Source organism: Aythya fuligula, chromosome 2 (genome assembly GCF_009819795.1).
Source record: "Aythya fuligula isolate bAytFul2 chromosome 2, bAytFul2.pri, whole genome shotgun sequence".
NCBI lineage: Eukaryota > Metazoa > Chordata > Aves > Anseriformes > Anatidae > Aythya > Aythya fuligula.
The window spans coordinates 26,396,055-26,414,283 of record NC_045560.1 but is presented as its reverse complement, the minus strand read 5'-3'; the positions used below and the strand labels follow the sequence as shown (position 1 = coordinate 26,414,283).

At 43.2% G+C, this 18,229-nt stretch overlaps 1 protein-coding gene across 7 annotated transcripts in view; it reads right to left on the bottom strand.

Moving 5' to 3' along the window:
• Positions 1-18,229, bottom strand: part of DYNC1I1 (dynein cytoplasmic 1 intermediate chain 1) — a 188,827-nt gene that overhangs the window by 18,208 nt on the left and 152,390 nt on the right. For all 7 annotated transcript variants that reach the window (XM_032181029.1, XM_032181027.1, XM_032181031.1 and 4 more), the window contains 2 exons: positions 6,901-7,041; positions 1,131-1,256 (listed from right to left, as the gene is read on the bottom strand). In XM_032181029.1, coding sequence (XP_032036920.1) covers positions 1,131-1,256; positions 6,901-7,041 — 267 coding nt within the window. The remainder of the gene's footprint in view (positions 1-1,130; positions 1,257-6,900; positions 7,042-18,229) is intronic.

Sequence of the window (18,229 nt, the reverse complement as noted above, 5' to 3'; positions counted from 1 at the left end):
CTTTGAAGATAGAAAAAACACCTTTTCAGAACAGTCATGCAAAACGAAAAATAAACAAAAACAGCCTGACCTGCAGTGTTGTAGTGGAAGTCTGAATGCAGTAACCTCAGCCAATTTAGAGATTATGCTAACAATACAGCACAAAGTTTCAGCAAACATTTGTGAGGAAAGGCAACTCCTGCACAAGCAAATGCAATCCAAAAATATGAGTCATGCACAAGCAATTTTGCTATGGGCCATAAAATCACTTTATGAGAGTTACAGATAATTCTGTATGTATTCCATAATGTTTCCCTACTGTGTAGAGATGAATATCTCAGTATCCTATCACAGATAATGACAGAAAACAAATTCTCTACATAAAAGCTGATTGCTCAGAGATTCACCCTTAGCTGTTCCAAGGAATTGTAATGCCGACAGAACATTTTATACCTTATTCATCAACACAGAAGTAGATTCTATCAGTGCCAAACATACTGCAGTTTAGATGGCTTTTACAATATGTAGTAGGGTGAATTGAGAGCAGCCTCAGACACAGAATACACATCCTGCTATTTCTCAGCACCCACATACCCTTCATCACGCATGCAGCTCCCATCCTCCACAATGACACCTTTCATTTCCTCCTTTTAGTACCTTTGCACATATTCAAACATATTTACCATTATTCAGCACTAAAACAACAGCCTCTTACTCTGTACATGTCATGCTGAGAGAAGCCTACAACATTATGCCAGTCATGAAATAAGAGATGCTGGCATATAAAAGGTGAACCCTACAGGACCAACTTCAGAACAAAAGAGATTCTCTTTGTACCTATATTTTCCTCTTTGTGTTCCTTTATAAACATTTTCCAACTGTACATAAAAAATAAGTAAATAAATAAATAAATAAATAATGCTGGATATTTTCAAAAAAGACTTTCCTCCTGACACTTTCACTATTTACTCTTTCGCATGGTAGCTTTACAACTAACACGCTGTTGGCAACCCGAACCAACAGGGACTCTGCTGAAAGATAGACCGTATATTCTTTGGAGGTGTCCTACTGACTAAAAAGGTAAGATCTTCTCTCAAACTTGGATGTGGTGACTTGCAGGACCTGAGCTTTGAACACAATAAAAATAATACCTCTCCAACATCATAGATCCATATGCGGCCTTCTGAATCACCGACTGCGACCTCCTTCCCAGCCTGGGCCCAGCGGACACGGTTGAGGGCAGAAGCTCCTTCTATTGTCACGCTAGCTGTGGGAACCTGTTGAAACAATAGGAACAGACAGGACAATAAAATCACGCTGCCTGCAGACCCAGGGGTCAGTTTTGAATGTCCTATTTTGCTGGGTGAGTCACAAGCCTCTCGTCAGGGGGGAGGAGAAGAAGAGGGTTCATTGTTTCTTCAATCATGTGCTAAAAAAAAGAAAGAGTAAGAGATTGCTTAGAACGAGTAGGGAAGACTTTTCTACTGTAAAAGGCAGTAAACGAAACAATTTTACCCCTTAACGCAGAGACACATGAAACTGCATCTCCTTCTTTCTCAAAATTCACTGATTTATGACCAAGAATCAACTGAGGGTAGGACTTGGCTTCAGTCCTACCCTGACTTCTGAGCAGGGCCCAAATAATCTGCCTGCCATAGACAAATCCCTGATGCACCTTGGATTTCATACTCACCTCTGCAGCTAGATGCAGAGGTCAAAGCTCAGGTGCTAATTAAGAAGAGTCCTGAGCTAATCACTTCAGTGAGGACACAGCAGAAGGCGAGAACAGCTGAGCTGACATTTAGGAACTCCTACAGCACATTCCCACAATTCTCTTGCACATCCCCGTATTCCCAGGAGCCTTCTTCTTGTTGAACTACACCTGGATGCTGCTTAATTTCCAAACTCCCTCCCTGCCCCAAGCCGACCGGCAAACTTAACAGGTGACCCGCAAGAATACATCAAGGCGCTGGTTAACATGTGGGATGAATAAAGAACACGATCTTAGGAGAAGTATTTGTAATCTACGCTGGAATGAGGGCATCAAAAGGAGCTGCAGGAGGAAGGAACCGTGTGGGTGTCTGTCCCAGATAGGGAGATCACTCGCTTGATTTAGGTCACCTCATAAGACAAATGACGGTGGCCTGTGAGCCTGCTGATGCTCCACCCAGCTCCTTTAACAGGAGAACCTGCCTGAGCAAGGAGCCTGCAGCTTGGCACAGCAGCCTCCTGAACGAGGCTTTTTAGCTTTTATTTTTCAGATCAGGGCAAAAGGGGAAGGATGGGAGCTCCAATAGCGGCTCCCCCACCAGACCGCCTCACGGGAACAGGCCTTAGGCACACGCTGGGATGGGGACAAGGGGATGCTGTGGGATCTACAAATGGAGGTGGAGCTGGAGAACAGTCTTGGCAACAAGAGGCAGCTGGACAGGAGCCAGAGCCTGGGACACCTCTGCAGGAGCGACGGGAATCCTCTGGTCCCCACTGTGGGCAGGCTGCTGCATGAGGGGAGTGAACAGCTTGGAGGCGGTATAAAATCCAGGTCAAAAATTTGAGAATTTTTCCTGACTTCACCTCAGTTCCCAGGCTATAGTGTTATACGGTAGTTGCCAGACAGCTCTACAGATCCACAAGAAAAATGATTTTAAAGGAAACACTGAGCAGCTTCCCTGCTGTCAGCTCTACGGCCTTCGGCAAGTCAGCGGGGTGCGTGGCGGCGGGGAGCCCAACCCCTGCGGCTGCCTGAGGCTCTGGGCACTGCTAGCCCTACACCTCCCCACCTGGATGTTCCCTGTCACAGACCCTGCCCAAACCGAGCAGGTACCTGCCAGCCCACCGGGCCTGGCAAACTGAGGTGTCTTCTCCATAAAGGACTCAGGAAACTCCCCTTTAGGCAGCCCCGCAAGTGGAATGAAAAAGGATTTTGTCTGTAGGCGATGTAGAAATAAGGCTGGATAACAATCAGAAAGCAGATCCTGTCCTCCCCCTTTAGGAAGTCATTCAGATGCAAATAAGCTGCTGGCCTGGTCCCTGGCTTGTGCAAGGCCGAGGTCCATCCAAGGCAGCCTCACTGATGAGCGCTGGCACGCTCCCGCTCCCCGTCCCAAGTATGTTACTCGTTAGCGCGCTACAGCCGAGGGCTCCAATCTGCCATGGGGTCACTGAGCCACGATCCCATCGCATTAAAAAATGAGCAAGTTTTACCCTTCTGATCACTGATTTCTAAAAAAAATAAAAGCTATTTTAATTCCAGCCAAAATTAATTTCATAACATTTGGAAATGGGTTTCTTCAAACAACGACTAAATGCCACATTTTTCGAGCACTAATCCACTACCCAGCTACGTTTCTCAGAAAACTGCAGATCAAAGATATTTGTTTCAAATGAGCTACACAGCTTAGATTTAAGGCACTGAATTTTTAACAAAATCTTTCAGAAGGCTGAAATCTGTAACTCCAGAACTGTTTTTTGTTGTTAACACAGCATTCTTGCAGTGTTCCACATAAAAACAAGCAGCATGCATGCTGCAGACACAAGACACAACCCATGGTTTTTTTTTTTTTTTTTTCAAACCCAATGGTTTTGTAAAATCCTATTACTATTCCACAAAACTATCTAGCAAAATAAAAAGCAACCATGCAATAGTGTTTAAAAATCTAAATAAAAAACCTTTTCTCCAGTGATACGGAATAAAATATATTCAAACCATAGTATCTTAAAATAGATTTATCTACCTGGAGAAGTGATAGGTTAAATTACACATGCCTATTTTAGATTTTAAAGATACAAGGTTATTTTATAATGGTAGCATTATGTTGCTAAAATTACATTTAAAATACTTTATAAATTCTCTGAAGTTGCTTGTCAGATTTTTAACAGTTTTGAAATAAGATTTTACAAGGTAACAGATTAAGATGCAGTCAGAAAAACCTGCATGGTAGGAATATATATATATATACACACACACATATATATATATTTACACTTTTATTACTTATGTAACATCTAAACCTGCTTGCAAATAGATCTTCTACCTGTTTTTAGAAACAGACACCATCTTCATATTTTCAAAGCTAAGGCAGGGCACACAATACGTTTGAAATGTGTGCCCTATGTTTGAAATGTTTGAAAGCAATATAACAGAGCAAGAATAAGCAATTTTATCTATAAGCTGCTTTTAACCTCACCTATAACCAAGATTCAGTAATAACCTAGAGACTTTATCCAAGCTCGATCAAAACAAGAAATGTAATGAACACATACATAAGAAATCAGCATTTGCTAACCTGAAGCTATCCTGATTCCTATAATAATATTCAGTATTCAGTTTGCAAAAGAATAAAGGTGGGAAGTTTTTTTTTTTTTTTTTTTTGTTTTTTGCTTTTTAAAGTTTTTTATATTGATTTATTAAATATAAATCAACCATGATGATTTACATTACTACTACAAAAATCACTTCTGGTATCCATAGATCAAAATGCAGCATACAAATACCCCTGGCTATTTTACACGGAGATTTTAAGAACAATTAGATTGATTAAATCTATGGTATGGGCAAATTATTTTAGTTATTTTGATTAGAAAGCACCTAGTATGCGGGAGAACAGTTTTTAATAAATATGGGGAGTAACGCTAGCATAAACCGTTTTACAGTTCAAAAATTTGAAGGTAGCATATCAGAACTAAAACCAGCTATTTTCTTAATTGGTTTATAAAAATAGTACCTAAATAATAACATGCCTTATTTCTTCAATTAAACAAAACTATTAACAACAATCACATCTGGTTCTCACGCAGAGGTTTTTATCAATAGCTAGCAGTTAAACCCATTGATATACCTGTTATTTTCTACCGTTTTTATAAATACTTAGACATCACCAATCTGACGTCTAAAAGTCAAAAATAATAGGTGTTACAAGATTTCTTAATGCACAGGCAAAAGTGCTGGCAGGCTTCTTCTTAGCAAACAGCAAAGCAGAATTAAACTGCTTAATCGAATGCAGAAATCTTGAAAATTATGAACTAAGTATGACCTACCAGATAGAGGGTAACAGCAAACAACAATCACTTTCAGTTATGATGTTTAAAACAACTGCTTACAATTCTTTCAGCGGTATTTGTATGTCTGGTACTGCTTCTCTCACATAACAAAACCCTACATCTATTCAAATTCTGCCAGTTTAGCGTTTTGAGAGATTTTTAAATTTACTTTATCAGCGCTTAGTAAGGAGACCAAATGGTATTTCTTCCTCCAGACACAAATTCAATTCTCATAAAAATACAAAGCTCTGGTACCACACAAATAATTTCATTCTGCTCCCATCACGAGAGCAGATTTCAACCTCTCAGTGGAGATCATTTGTGAAATCAGGGTGGCCTCACATGCAGAAGAAAAGCAGGATTGAGCTTGAAGTTAATTTTTATTTTTCTGCTGATGTTCCTATGTATTTATATGTAAACACACTGAAAACACAGCAGCAGTTTTCTACGTACAGCCTTATTATTGATGGGAATGGGATCAAGCAGTCCACATTATTATTATTTTTTAAAGAAATTATGGTCTCATTGAATTAAATGGCAAAACATCAGTTGATTTTAAGCAAAGCAGGACTTCAGCCCTGGTATTTGGGGGGAAAGGGTTATTTTTTTTTTTCTTTTTAAAACACTGGGTTTTATGCTCTGTGTTTAAGCCTGCATTAATGAGAACACCTGAAGGATATGTCCCTCCCTTCCCAAAATAAATTCTGAAGAGACTCCTCCTGTATATCCTCCAGCTGTATGTGCTCTAATTAAAAAGGCTGTGCTGCTTCCTGCTCAGAGCACTTCAAAAGGCCTTGCTGCTCCCCTTGACAATGCAGTTCGCAGTGCTGGTTCCTCTTACCTGTCCGTGCTTATTTATGGCAAGCACCATTCACTGGGAGCCATAAACCCTGCCTGTATTTTACTTGGGTTGAAATGTATATTGTGTTTATGGGAAAGATGAATTAATGAACAACTAATCTTAAAAAAAAACAACAACAAAACAATATTGTAGAAAACAGGGTGTGTGAGGAAAATACTGCTGGTTGTTTTTCAGTCTTCCTTTTTTTTTTTTTTTTTTTTGGAAATGAAGAAACCATCAGTTAATACGCGTTACTTTTACGTTCCCTCGTTCTTAGTTTTACACGGTATTAAATAAAAATCCGTGAGACTTCAGTTCTGGAAAAATATTTCAGTTCTCATTCTGACAACTGATTGCTGGCCATCTAAGAGTTCAGGTGATGCTGTTTTCTTATTGAAAAACATTTCCAGAGGAAAATGAAATCCAGAAAACACACTGTCAATATACACCTGCAGCAATTTTTTTTTGAGGGGGGTGAGGAGAAGTAACAGGAGGGAAGGGAAGGGAAAAGGGGTACTCGGCGTGTTTAGAACATGATTTTATTGAAATTAGGGGCTTTGCCCTGCCTCTGGTTAACCCTTCCCCATCAGTGAGGTGTAGAGCTGTGACTTTCTGCCGCCGTACAGAAACCCCTGGCTTCCTTCGCTTAAGTTTCGCCGCAATTTGGGCAAACTTTAAGAAAGGGGGAAAAAGGAAGGTGAGGCCGGAAAATCGCAGGCGGCTCCCTCCGCTGAAGGCGGAACGCGGGCGGGGCAGGGGGGTGCGGGAAGGGGCCGGGGGCGCCCCAAAACGGGAGCCCAGGGCGCTCCCCCCCCAAACCGGGAGGAGAGAGGGGAGGGGAGGGGAGGGGAGGGCGCAGCCTCCCCCGGCCCCCGCAGGTAGCGGGGCGGAGGCGGGGAGGGCGGAGGGGGCGGCCCGGCTCCCCCCGGCAGCGGGACGGGACCTGCCCTGCCCGGCCCGGCCCTGCCGTGCCCTGCCCGCCCCCTGCGGGCTCCCTGCGGGCTCCGTGCGGGCTCGGGGCTCGCCCTGCCCTCACCCACCTCGGTGTCGTTGTTGAGGTTCCAGAGGTCCAGGCGCCCCATCCCGTCCACGCAGGCGAAGAGCGCAGGGTGCACGGGCGACCACATGACATCGTAGACATAGTCGGCGTTGTCTTCAAAGGAGTAGAGCGGCTTGTTGTGCTGTGGGAGCGGAGAGAGCAGCCGTGAAGACTTCGTGGCGCTAGTGCCGCCTCGGGCTGTCTGGCGAGGCTAATTAAAAACTTTGCACATTTCACCGCGCGCCATAAAACTGCCCCGAGATGAAAGCTCCGCGCGGAGGGCGGGGACCGCGCCTTAATGGGGGCAGCGACTGTCCGCTGGGATGAAGGAGATGCCCGGCGTGAGGGGCGGCGGGGCGGGGGGCGCCCCCTTCCAGCCCCAGCCCGGAGCCCCGGGGGTGGGCAGGCACCCGCCCGGCCCGGCCCGGCCCGACCCCACCGCCCCCGCGGTCGGATGGAGCCGCTGAGGGCGGCCGGCAGCCGGGCTCCGCGGCCCCCCGCGCACCGCAGGCGGCGGCTGCCACCTAGCGGCGGGCGGCCCGGCCCGGCCCGGCCATGTCACGTCATGTCATGTCGCCTCATGTCATGTCGCCTCAGGGGGCGGCTGTCGCGACAGGGCGCAGAGGGCAGGCGGGTGGCCCCGGCAGGCAGCGGCGGGGTGTGTGGGGAGGCGAGGCAGCTAGTACAGCGGGAAGCGGCTGTAATTGTCCCTGATGAATTATTCATCGCGCCCGGCTTGTCTAATTCTGGCGTAATGGCTTCGCTAATCCCTGATCAATTAATGGGAAATGAAATTTAAATGATAATGAAAGCTCAGGAGATAAAGGGAATTAACTGTTCTCGCGGCTTGTGACAGAAATCTAAACAATGGGACTTTTTTTTTGTTAACTGTCTCCCTCAGCCCGTCAGCTGCCTGCAGCAGCTCCTCGGCGGGGACCCGCAGAAACGGGACCTGCGCCTGGTGAAAACTCGGGCCAGAAACCAGGAGTGGCACGGGGTGACTCTGAAAACCCCCAAATGGGATTGACAGGGCGCCCCCAACCTCAGCACACTCCTTGCAGAGCACGCCTCTGTTCGTTTCACGGGAGAAACGGCGCTGCAGGTGCTGGCACCGCGCTGCGTGGCCGTGACACACTTTTTCCTGGACGTGAAGCAGCTGATTGTAATCATTACATCGCTTTCCTTTCGTATATTGTTAATTTTGCACAATAAAATAGCTTAATCTCTGCCTGCTGCCAGGTCCTTGCCAGTTTTGTGTTCGGTCCTCCAGCCCTACATAGGGCTTCCCTCGATGTCTGGGCAGCAGCACATGGCAGAGCGCGTGGATGCACGCCTACCGTCCTTCATCGCTGCTTGGGAGGATTCACACCAAGTGGCTTTGTTGCCATACCATATTGTAAATAATTTAAAAATATTTTCATTCACCGCAGGTGTAACAAAACTATAATAAAGTGCTCAGAGATTTAATTACAAGATGTTGTCATTTGAAAAACAACACTAAAAATGCTAAGGGATTGGCTTCCATAGGCCAGTTTTCCCTATACCTGGATTAACGAAAGACACTTTGAATGATTATACGACCAGGTCCCAAATGTTCATAACTGGCCTAATAGCTTTTATGCATTTCCTAAGAGTATCAAACATTTTGTTTTATGTGACAATAAAATTAAATTAGAGCTTGAGGTTATTACCTCAAATTTATATAACAACTTTATTTTTTTTTTTTCCAAAGCTGGAGTTTTGCAAAAGAGTAGGAAAAAAATTACAAGAATAGTTTCTTACTTAAACAAACCCCAACTCTCCAAACATATGTATCTGCTTAGTACATTATCAGTGCCAGTGGAGGGAGTTACATGTGTTAATGGAATTACTTGCATGCCCATGCTAAAGCATATGCAGGGTCGAGGGCCAAATGAAGACTCAGCTTTTGAAGAGGCAGAGGTATTTCATAGGAAATTTCAGAGTGAATTTCTTCAGCTGTGAACCAGGGAACAGAATTTAGAGTGGTCAATACAGAGCCACAATACCTATCTGCAGCATTGTATGTTTTCACTGAAAATTAGGTTCAAATACATCAGCCATCTAAACGCTGGAAAAATGGGCATGGAGCACAATACTATACTGAAGGGAAAGGAAATCTGGCCAGCTGTTAGGTGGCCAATATTTTTCTTAGACATGGGAAATGTGCAGCACATATAGCACTTTAACATTAAGTGTCATGGGAGAAGTACCAAAATTCCATAGAAGTAAAGGGACTATTAAGATATCAATCAATCCAGAGCAGATTTCAATCAATGTTTCCTTTTTGTCCACATATCAAAGCTTGTTTTGATCTTATTTTGAGTGTGACACTTTTAATGCTCTTTTAGTTTTGCCAGTTTCTTTTCTAATTCATGACCAAAAAATAAAGCATTGAAAGGAAAGGTCAGGAGATGTTGCTCTACTGTGAGTCTTCCTGTACAATTTCTAGCAAATGGCTTTAGCTAGTGTGCCTCAGTTTCCCTGTTAGAAAAAGAAAAACACTTTCTGAGTAATGGTATTTGAGGTGAAAAGCACAGCAGATACGCAGTGTGCATTGCATTTAACTTAACAGTGGAAATATTCAGTCAGATATGAAAGCAGAGCGAAAACCTGGACAAAAATTATTTATCTTTTTAGAGTGATCTCAGACATACAAAGAGCGAGACACAAATAAACGGAGATGAATAGGCAGTGGAGCAAGATAGGGAAAAAACAAATAAAAAATAATAATCGTCATCATCATCAGCAGCAGCAGCCATGTAAGTAGCCCAAGCAAAAGGCAAGATCAACTGCAGCATGGTTGAGAAAAAAGGGAGAGAGACCCATCATACAGCAGCACCAGGCAGTGGTAGTGCAGCTGGGCTACAGCCTTCATAGTTCCTGCAGTGTATCTGCTCTCCCAGCTTGTCTAGTGTTCAATGGGGAAAAAAAATGCATTTCCCATACTATGTCTTTCTGTATTGCACCCTTTAACTAAAGAACAACTGCATTGGATCAGGCTGAATGTCCCTCTTGCTTAGCATCCTGTCTTCAATGATTAAAAAGAGAGTGACCTTTCTTAAAACCTAACATTTCATCCTGTCTGATTTCACCCACTGAGAACAGTTATATTGATTTCAATGTGAAGACTCGATTTGTAAGATTAAGTGTGTATATAAATGTTTGCAGGACTTCCGTACTATAAGCCTCTTAACTAAGGGCCCAGGCCCTGCAGATTCTTTTAATGTAAGGATTTATGAGTAAGGACCGATACCAACCACTTCTAGAAAATGTTGAAATGTGGAACCATGTAAAGGTCACTTTAAAGCAGTTTTAAATTACCAAAACTTCAGACTTACACAATCTATAACTAACATATGGCTATTATTATAAAACAACTGAAATTTAAACTTGATGAGCTTTCATTCTTAAATATCAACCCGCTCTGTTACTCAATAGAACAGAAGAAATAGTTTAAAACAGTATCTTCAGACAGACTTGAACCAAATCTACTTATTGGAAAAAAAAAAAAAAAAAAAAAAAAAAAAAAAAAAAAAAAAAGACTGTTTGGGGTGAAAACTTGGCCTTGCTGAATCAATGGAGTTTTGCCATTGATTTCAGCAGGACAGAAATTGAGCATTTAGCGGAAAAAGTGAAAAAGCCATTTCTAAGACGTGTTTTTGTCTCATTTATTTAAGCAGATAGTCAAAATCTATTGTTCCTCCTCAGTGTTTGTATACAGTCAGTCATTGTTTAAAAGAACAATGCAGAGTGAACATTTTAAATACGTGGGAGCTGTCTAGGAATTAGCACTTGTCTATGAAATAAGAAACTCACCTTAAAAAAATAGTAGATATTTATATAAAAGAAGCATTTTTTTTCCACGTATAAAGTTGACCAGTCTATTCCGCTTATTTGCATAGAATTTGCTTTAATCCAGAAGGCGCCACACATAAAGCAGCTAATTAGCCATATAAAGGAATGTATACATATTCACAGGTTTTAACTAGCATCTGACTTCTTAAAAGCCATGGAAAAAGCAATTGGCCTTGCCTGTTTCATGAAAGGAGTGTTTTACACACTGGCACAATTTCTGTGGGTGTCAGCTCCACCTAAAGGTACTTCTCTAGACTGTACCTTCAACACTGCAGATGGATGGTGACACCATACTCTCCACTTACTGAGCATCCTATCTCCTTTTTCTTTTCACTCCACTTTCTCCTCTTGTAAAGACAATAGACAAAATCCTTCGTTCTGGCTGACGCTGATTAACTACAGCCATGAATGTGGTGCAGTATTGTAAGTTGATTTAAGCAAATTTAATTTTTCTGTGTGTGCAGCAAATATGACAGATTCATTAATCCTTGGCACAGAAACTTTCCAAACTAGGTGGCGTGTTTTTTTAGGCTCAAACTCTGGCTCTTGGGCACTTGGACAGAGCAGTCCCAGAGTGTTCCCGAGCAGAGTGGCTGTTGTGTCTGGCCCTTGAACAAGGGAAGAGGGAAATTTGGCCCCTATGGCAGGCAACTTGTATAATTAGCCTTTATTCACTAAATATATATATATATATATAAAATTAAAATTGCAAAGTGGTGTCAAAAGATAACATCTCTTCCAGCATAGGTAACATGTTAGATTCACAGAGTGGTTTGGGTTGGAAGGGACCTTAAAGATCATCCAATTCCAACCCCCTGCCATGGGCAGGGACATCTCCCACCAGACCAGGTCACCCAAAGCCCCATCCAGCCTGGCCTTGAGCACCTCCAGGGATGGGGCATCCACAGCTTCTCTGGGCAGCCTGTGCCAGGGCCTCACCACCCTCTGAGTGAAGAATTTCTTCCTTATATCTAATCTCAATCTCCCCTCTTTTAGTTTAAAATCATTATCCCTTGTCCTATCACTACAAGCCCTTGTGAAAAGTCCCCCTCCATCTTTCCTATAAGCTCTCCTGAAGTACTGGAAGGCAGCAGTAGCATTTCATTGAAGTCTTCACATTGGGAAGTAAAACTCCACTGTCTTTAGGGCAAGTGTTAAGGAGCCAAACTGACCAGATGCAAAAGATACCAATATAGGGCATAGCTTGTGGTCTTCCACTTGGGTTAGGAACTGAGTACTTTCACTCTTTTCATAGACCTAAGTGCTAGGCCCAGCCTTCTCTGTATTGAGAGGGACACCTTAGCTAGGCCAACCCAAAAGACGCAGACAGAGTAAGTGAAACCTAAAAGCTGCTGGGAATTTTGAGGTGAATACTCCTTGGATCAGCTGCATCCCGGTCTTGACCTTTCCTCCTTCAGTGGTCTCCTTTCTGGGCCACCAGGTGTTAGGTGCTTGGGGTTACTTGTGCAGACGTCTTGTGATGGGGGGGGTAAGTCCTCTGCTGTGTGTAAGGGTCTGCTACTCTTGTAAGCCCTTACGTTCTCCATTTGACTCAATATGGAGTCAACAATGCCTTGTTTTTTATTCTGACTGATTGATCTTAATGGGAATTTTGCCAGTTCTGGACTGCCATGTTTTCCCCAAATCTGTTTTCCAATAGTTATGATAATTTTGGATAATCCAACATCTTCTGCTTTTGCTGTATGTTTATGGGACTTGGTTTAGCTCAGATTACGCTAACTTTTAGAAGACACAGTACTCCCAGGAACTGTTAAATTGCCTTACAAGAGCTAGCACTAGAAGCTATAAATCAGAGGTGCTAGTTACAGGTACATCCCTGATGGCTCAGCAAAGCCTGTCTGCATTCTCCCCACAGGCTATCATTATCCCCCAGACCCCGATACTGTACAACTCAGAACTTGCAGTCTTGCCCCACCTTCTCCAAGCAGAGACAGACCTTCATGGATGACAGTGGGAAAGCAAAACGTGGACGTTTATGTTCTTCAACTTTAGCCCCCCAATTTCAGTGTCTGACTGAGGGGCACTAAATTGAGCTATATGAGTAGTAACTCCCTTAGCTTTTGTTAAATTCCTGTTGGCAGTCGGATTCAGTCCTGAACTGCAGTTGAGCCTCTGGGGCTCACGGGACATTTCACTGGGCTGTGACCTGTGAATATGTTTTAAGTACTGCAAGGTGTGATCCGTAGCCTAACATATCTTCCAGTATGTATGGACAATTATTGGTGTATTGGGCTAGAGATACTACCACTAAGTATTCTTAAATATTATTCAGTACCTTTAAGGCAAGCTGTTGAATAGTAAAGCCCCCTCTGCTTTGACTAATGATGCTGAATGCAAAGTCAGTGGTTAGTAAAATAATTACTCTCCAAGATGGGATTGGTTTCCTGGCCCTGTTGAACTAAATGGAAACACAGCCATTTATTGTGCTGTTACTCCTCAGGTCTGCACGTTGCTGTTAGAAGCACCGCACTTCTTTTGTTTAAAATGTAAGGAAGAAAATTCTCCAAAATCCTCACCTCCTAATGACAGCAGTGGGAATGAGAGCTCAGTGCCTCACACGACTGACTCCCCATATACGCTGCTTTTCTGTCATTTCGGAGATGATGGCACCTGCATCCAGTTACACAGTTTCACACAGTGTCACCTCACTGTCAGAGGACTAGGTCACTAAATCAACTGTAAAACTGCATCCGTGAACCAAGGAACAGGCTTCTTTTTTAGATTCAACAGTGATAGAGGGGAGGAAGAAGTGAGAGTGGAAATGATCCCTATGCTCTTAGGAGCCCTGTTTTATTTAAGTACTGTAGTGTTACTACACTGATTGTTTTGTGGCATCCTAAACGTTGTAGACACCAAGGCAGAAAACTTTTCACATTTAGAAATCATTGTTCTTGCAGAGATGCTAAAACTGTTGCCTCTCTTAATTGACAACAATAAAAAACTGCAGTATTTTTGCATAAACATGTGGGAATTATTATAGACGGAGGAGGGGACAAGGGTGAGACTGAAAGGGAAGGGGGTATGGGAGCAGACCAGTCTGGAGATAACATGATGATTACATTTTTGTGGTTTCCTTCAAAGTCAAAGCGTCACGGGTGAACATATAAGAAGGAAGCAAAGGAAAAAAAGGTTTGATGATTGGCACAGGCGGTTTTAATGAGAACCAATCTTAAGGCCTAATACTCTAGCATGGAGAAAAAGCATAAAAGAGCTCGGAAAGTCAGACATCACCTGACTTTTAGGAGCGTCAGAGAGCCAGACAGCAGAGCTTTCAGGGTCTGTGGAGATAGCCTGGAAGTTACACTGACAGGTAAACTGCTGATTTGGTTAATCCTCATGATCTGTTTTGAGTCCTCCACAGAGATGCAACACGTTCAGGCTGTGCTGCCAGATGACAGCTCTCTTTGGTCTTCTAGCTGTCTTCTACCCTGCCTTTCCACTTACTCAGTGGAAAAAGACCTTCCTATTTTCTCAGGAAAAAGAGCATGAGGTACGGCATTCCTCTTTACCACTGTACATTAGCTGGGGAACTATTTTCAGTGAGTTAGATATAAATGTGTATTACTTGATGACTGATGTAAAATAAAATTGATTGAGATCTGCTTGCCACAGATTAACTGTACAGTGCATCAGGAGGTATGTAAGGCCTCAAAACTCTACAATACATGCTGAGGAAAGATTGTACAAGGAGGCTAACATGCAGACTGGGTTACAGTGAGGCACCATGGAGAACAGTGTTCCCCAGCCCACTTTTCTCACCAGTTCCCACTGGTGTATGCTTGTTTTTACATTTTAGATCATCCAGTTTTATTCCCAGTCTGGAGTCCCTCTTACTCCACACTCGCAAAAATTGTGCCTACAGGTTTCCACTGCTTGAGGTTAATACCTTCTACTCCACTTGCCCACATCAAGCTGGGTGCTGTGTGGATCAAAACAGCGGAGAAGCCTGTACAGGTATTTGCCATTTGTTCTGTATTTCCTCAGACTGCTGACTTCATTGCTAAATGTTAATCAAGTTTTCCACCTTTTATTTAAAGCATGATTTAAGCAAGCCAGCACTTCATCTTATGCTACTAACTGTGCACTTCCATCACCAGATTACTTGAAAAATGTCATTTTCTTTTGGAATTTATAACTACTTCTAAAGACAGCTCAGTTTCTTCTTTAAGAAGCTCAAAACTATAAAAGATCTTATTGTCCCTGCCTAGCAAACTGATTCACAGTTTCTGTCGCTCCTACTCCTGCCTCTATATTACTGTTTTCCGGGATTTTTTTTTCAGAGGAGCACTTGGGGGACTTGCTGAGGAATATGAGTCAGGTACGGTTTTGCTAGACTGACAGAAGGAAGAATCACCAAACCCTACTCAGAGCGTACATGAAACACTGAAGAAGGGCGGATGTGGTATTTTACCTGCAGTCGTCACCCGCTGTTTGTATCCCACACAGGTGGGATCAGGAAGCAGCGCTGGAGATGAGTGGGATGCTTCGGGGGAAGCCAAATTGCTGTGACAGGGCTCCCCTGCCAGGCAGGAGAGGCAGCAGCACTCACTTAGAGGCCACCTCCTGCTTGAGTCAGTGGGACTGTCTGCCTGCCTCAGGCCTCAGGCTGCTAAAGAGAGGTAGTTCAGCTCCAATTGCCTACCAACTTTTCTGTTCATACCAAATGCTAAGGCACGTGTGTTCCTGACTCCTGGAAAAAGCTCTAGAAACAAAAAAAATCTTGCAGTAATATTTTATTACTGCTGTTCAACTCGGTAGCTCACTCACCCAGCATTCAGAAACACAGACAGCTTGAGCTCCTTCTCTTTCCTCTCCACCTTTTTCTCTCCTTCCACTGTCCTTCCTGGTTAAACTACAGGGCCAGGTATGCTCTTCTGCAGCCGTGCTTCTGTGCTGGGATCACTGCCTGCCCTGTTTTGCAGCCCCCACTCCTCCAGCTCGCTCACAGCCCTGCCTGCAGGCATGCCACTGCCGCTCCAGCTGGGTACAGGAAAATTACTTTGTGCGACAGGCAAGGAGGGGAGTGGGATAATGGAGCTGCGGTTTCAGGGGATCGTTACTGCTGTGATCCCACCCCCGTCACTCTGACTGAAACCTTCAGTATGAGGCCCTGGAAAATTCAGGTTTTCTTTCTAATGGAAAATACTGCTTCATCATAGGGTACCTGGCCCAGCATTGCGTGCGGACTTGGAGAATTATTAGGCTTTCAAGCAACTCTGTTGTTTCAGCTTCAGTGTTCCAAGTGCCAGCAAGAGCAGGCAGGAGCATGGGGAATATTGCAGAACAGCCTGATGTGACAGCACTGTCTGCTAACAGTCCCGATTAGTATTTGTAGCTGCTACCACCAGGATGCCTGCAGAGCTTTCATGGGTCAGCAAGCAATGATTTTGAGGCTAATTATTATTGAAGAGAACTCCATCTTGTAGGATTTTGAATACGGTTCCTTTTTTCCTGATAACAAAAGTCTCTCGCATAGCAGAGAAAGGACTGCTGCATGAAGCAGGTGGGAGAAAATTTCCATTAGTGAAGAAATCCTGGCTTTTATATATTGATAATTCTCCTGAAATGGCTCACTGCTACATGCGAGCCTGATCCTTCAGCATAATTCTGCACCAGAACAGTCAGTGGGAGGTTTGCATTTTGATTTCAGGGAAAAAGGAATCAAGACTCTGTTTTGTATGGATTATATGGACTCCTGAAATCAAATTCCACTTTCCATTTGCAAATAAAGCTTTCACTGGCTACGGCTGGATTTCTCTTAGGATTTTCTGAAGTAAAGGTTAGCCCAGTGAATTCTTTGGAACAGCCTCAGCATTTTAGATGACTTTTACTTTTCTCTGCGTATGCCATTCTTCACAAAATGATTCACAAAGGAGCAGCATGGTTGGCATGAGTAAATGAAATATGTCGGCCAGCTGAGGAATATTTTCCTATCACTTTTCAAATATGGCTACACTGAAAACCAAAATCATGAGAAAAATTTCATGTGAAGAACTTGGGGTTGATTTCAAGCCACCTGACTTCACTTTGGTTTTGCTCCTTAAAATTACCTAGAAAATACCATAATCTTCTTTTTTGTACAGCTGGATGAGAGCCAGACCTCTGGCTCCAGAGGTAAAGGGCAAAAACTAAAAAAATCCTGTCTGAACAGGCAACTCCACCCTCTTCCCCAAGTCAGCTTGGCCTTTTGACAGAAAGTGAGCTCTGAAGCAAATTCATTCATTGCCTTGTTTTTGGACAAAACTCAAAATTCTGAACTCACACCACAGGGAGACCATTTCCATGAAATTCAGCATACTATTTTATCATCCTTTGTCTTCCCCTATAATCAGGTAAAATTAGCATTTGGACAGTGATTAATCAGATTAGTCATTTTAATGGCTTTTATCAAAAAGAAAAAGCTTGTGCTGGAAAAGTAAGTGTTGTCAAAGGAAAGTGATAGCCTTATGAGCAGATTCACAAACAAGCTCCATGTTGTAATCCAGCCAGGGGGGGATGTTCCAGCCAGGTATCCGAAATAAGAAGGGTTAAGTAGTCCATTGAGCTGGACATTTGATCCCCACCAAAACAAATGGGAGAGAGGGAGAGAAGAAAATAGGGAGGGCAGTCCATATTCAGTCTATGTGCTCCGACAATGGACTAAATAAAGTTTTGGTCTCCCTCACCGTATATTTTTTCTTTTCATCATTTTCCTCTTGATGTTATTTCTTATGCCGCCCTAAACTCTTTGAGCCCTTGTAAGATGACCAACCCACCATGGTACCAGAGACAGATTGAGATTGCATTCGGATTCAGCTGTGTAAGAAACCAAAGGACAGATGTCCAAAATATTAAAGGATCCAAGAGGATCCAACTTCCAATATGCAGTAAGACAGATCTAAAGTCCATTAGTCATTGACCTGTAGTCGTTTGTAACCAAGAGAACAATTCACTCACAAATAGGCAATTTTTAAAGTTTACAGGGTCAGGTTGTCACTTTTTGAAGATTAATAAGTTACTATTTTGTGCTAATATAAGAAGACTGAATGTGGCCCAACAAATTTAGGAAAGCTTAGAAAATAATGTCAAGAATGAACAGGTTCAAGACTGTTTTTTACTCAATCCAGATCAAAACTACTTAAGAGTATACAAGATAAGGTACGTGAATAATTCCTGAAATAATGCCCCAAAATATTTTTGTGTTGGATCAAGCAAAAATTACGAATTGAGGATCTCATCACATATGAGTGCTATTCAACCACACACTTCCACCCTCCCCCAACTCCCCTGTGCAGTTCCACCTAGCAGCACCCACTTCAAGGCCTCAGAGAGATCCTTTATGAAACCTCTGCATTTCACCACTCCAGAGACCAGTCTGATCCTGTCACAAACTGGAGAAGCAGGGCTGGCCCCAAGTGGACAAAACTGGTTTTCATCAGGAAGTGTCAGCACAT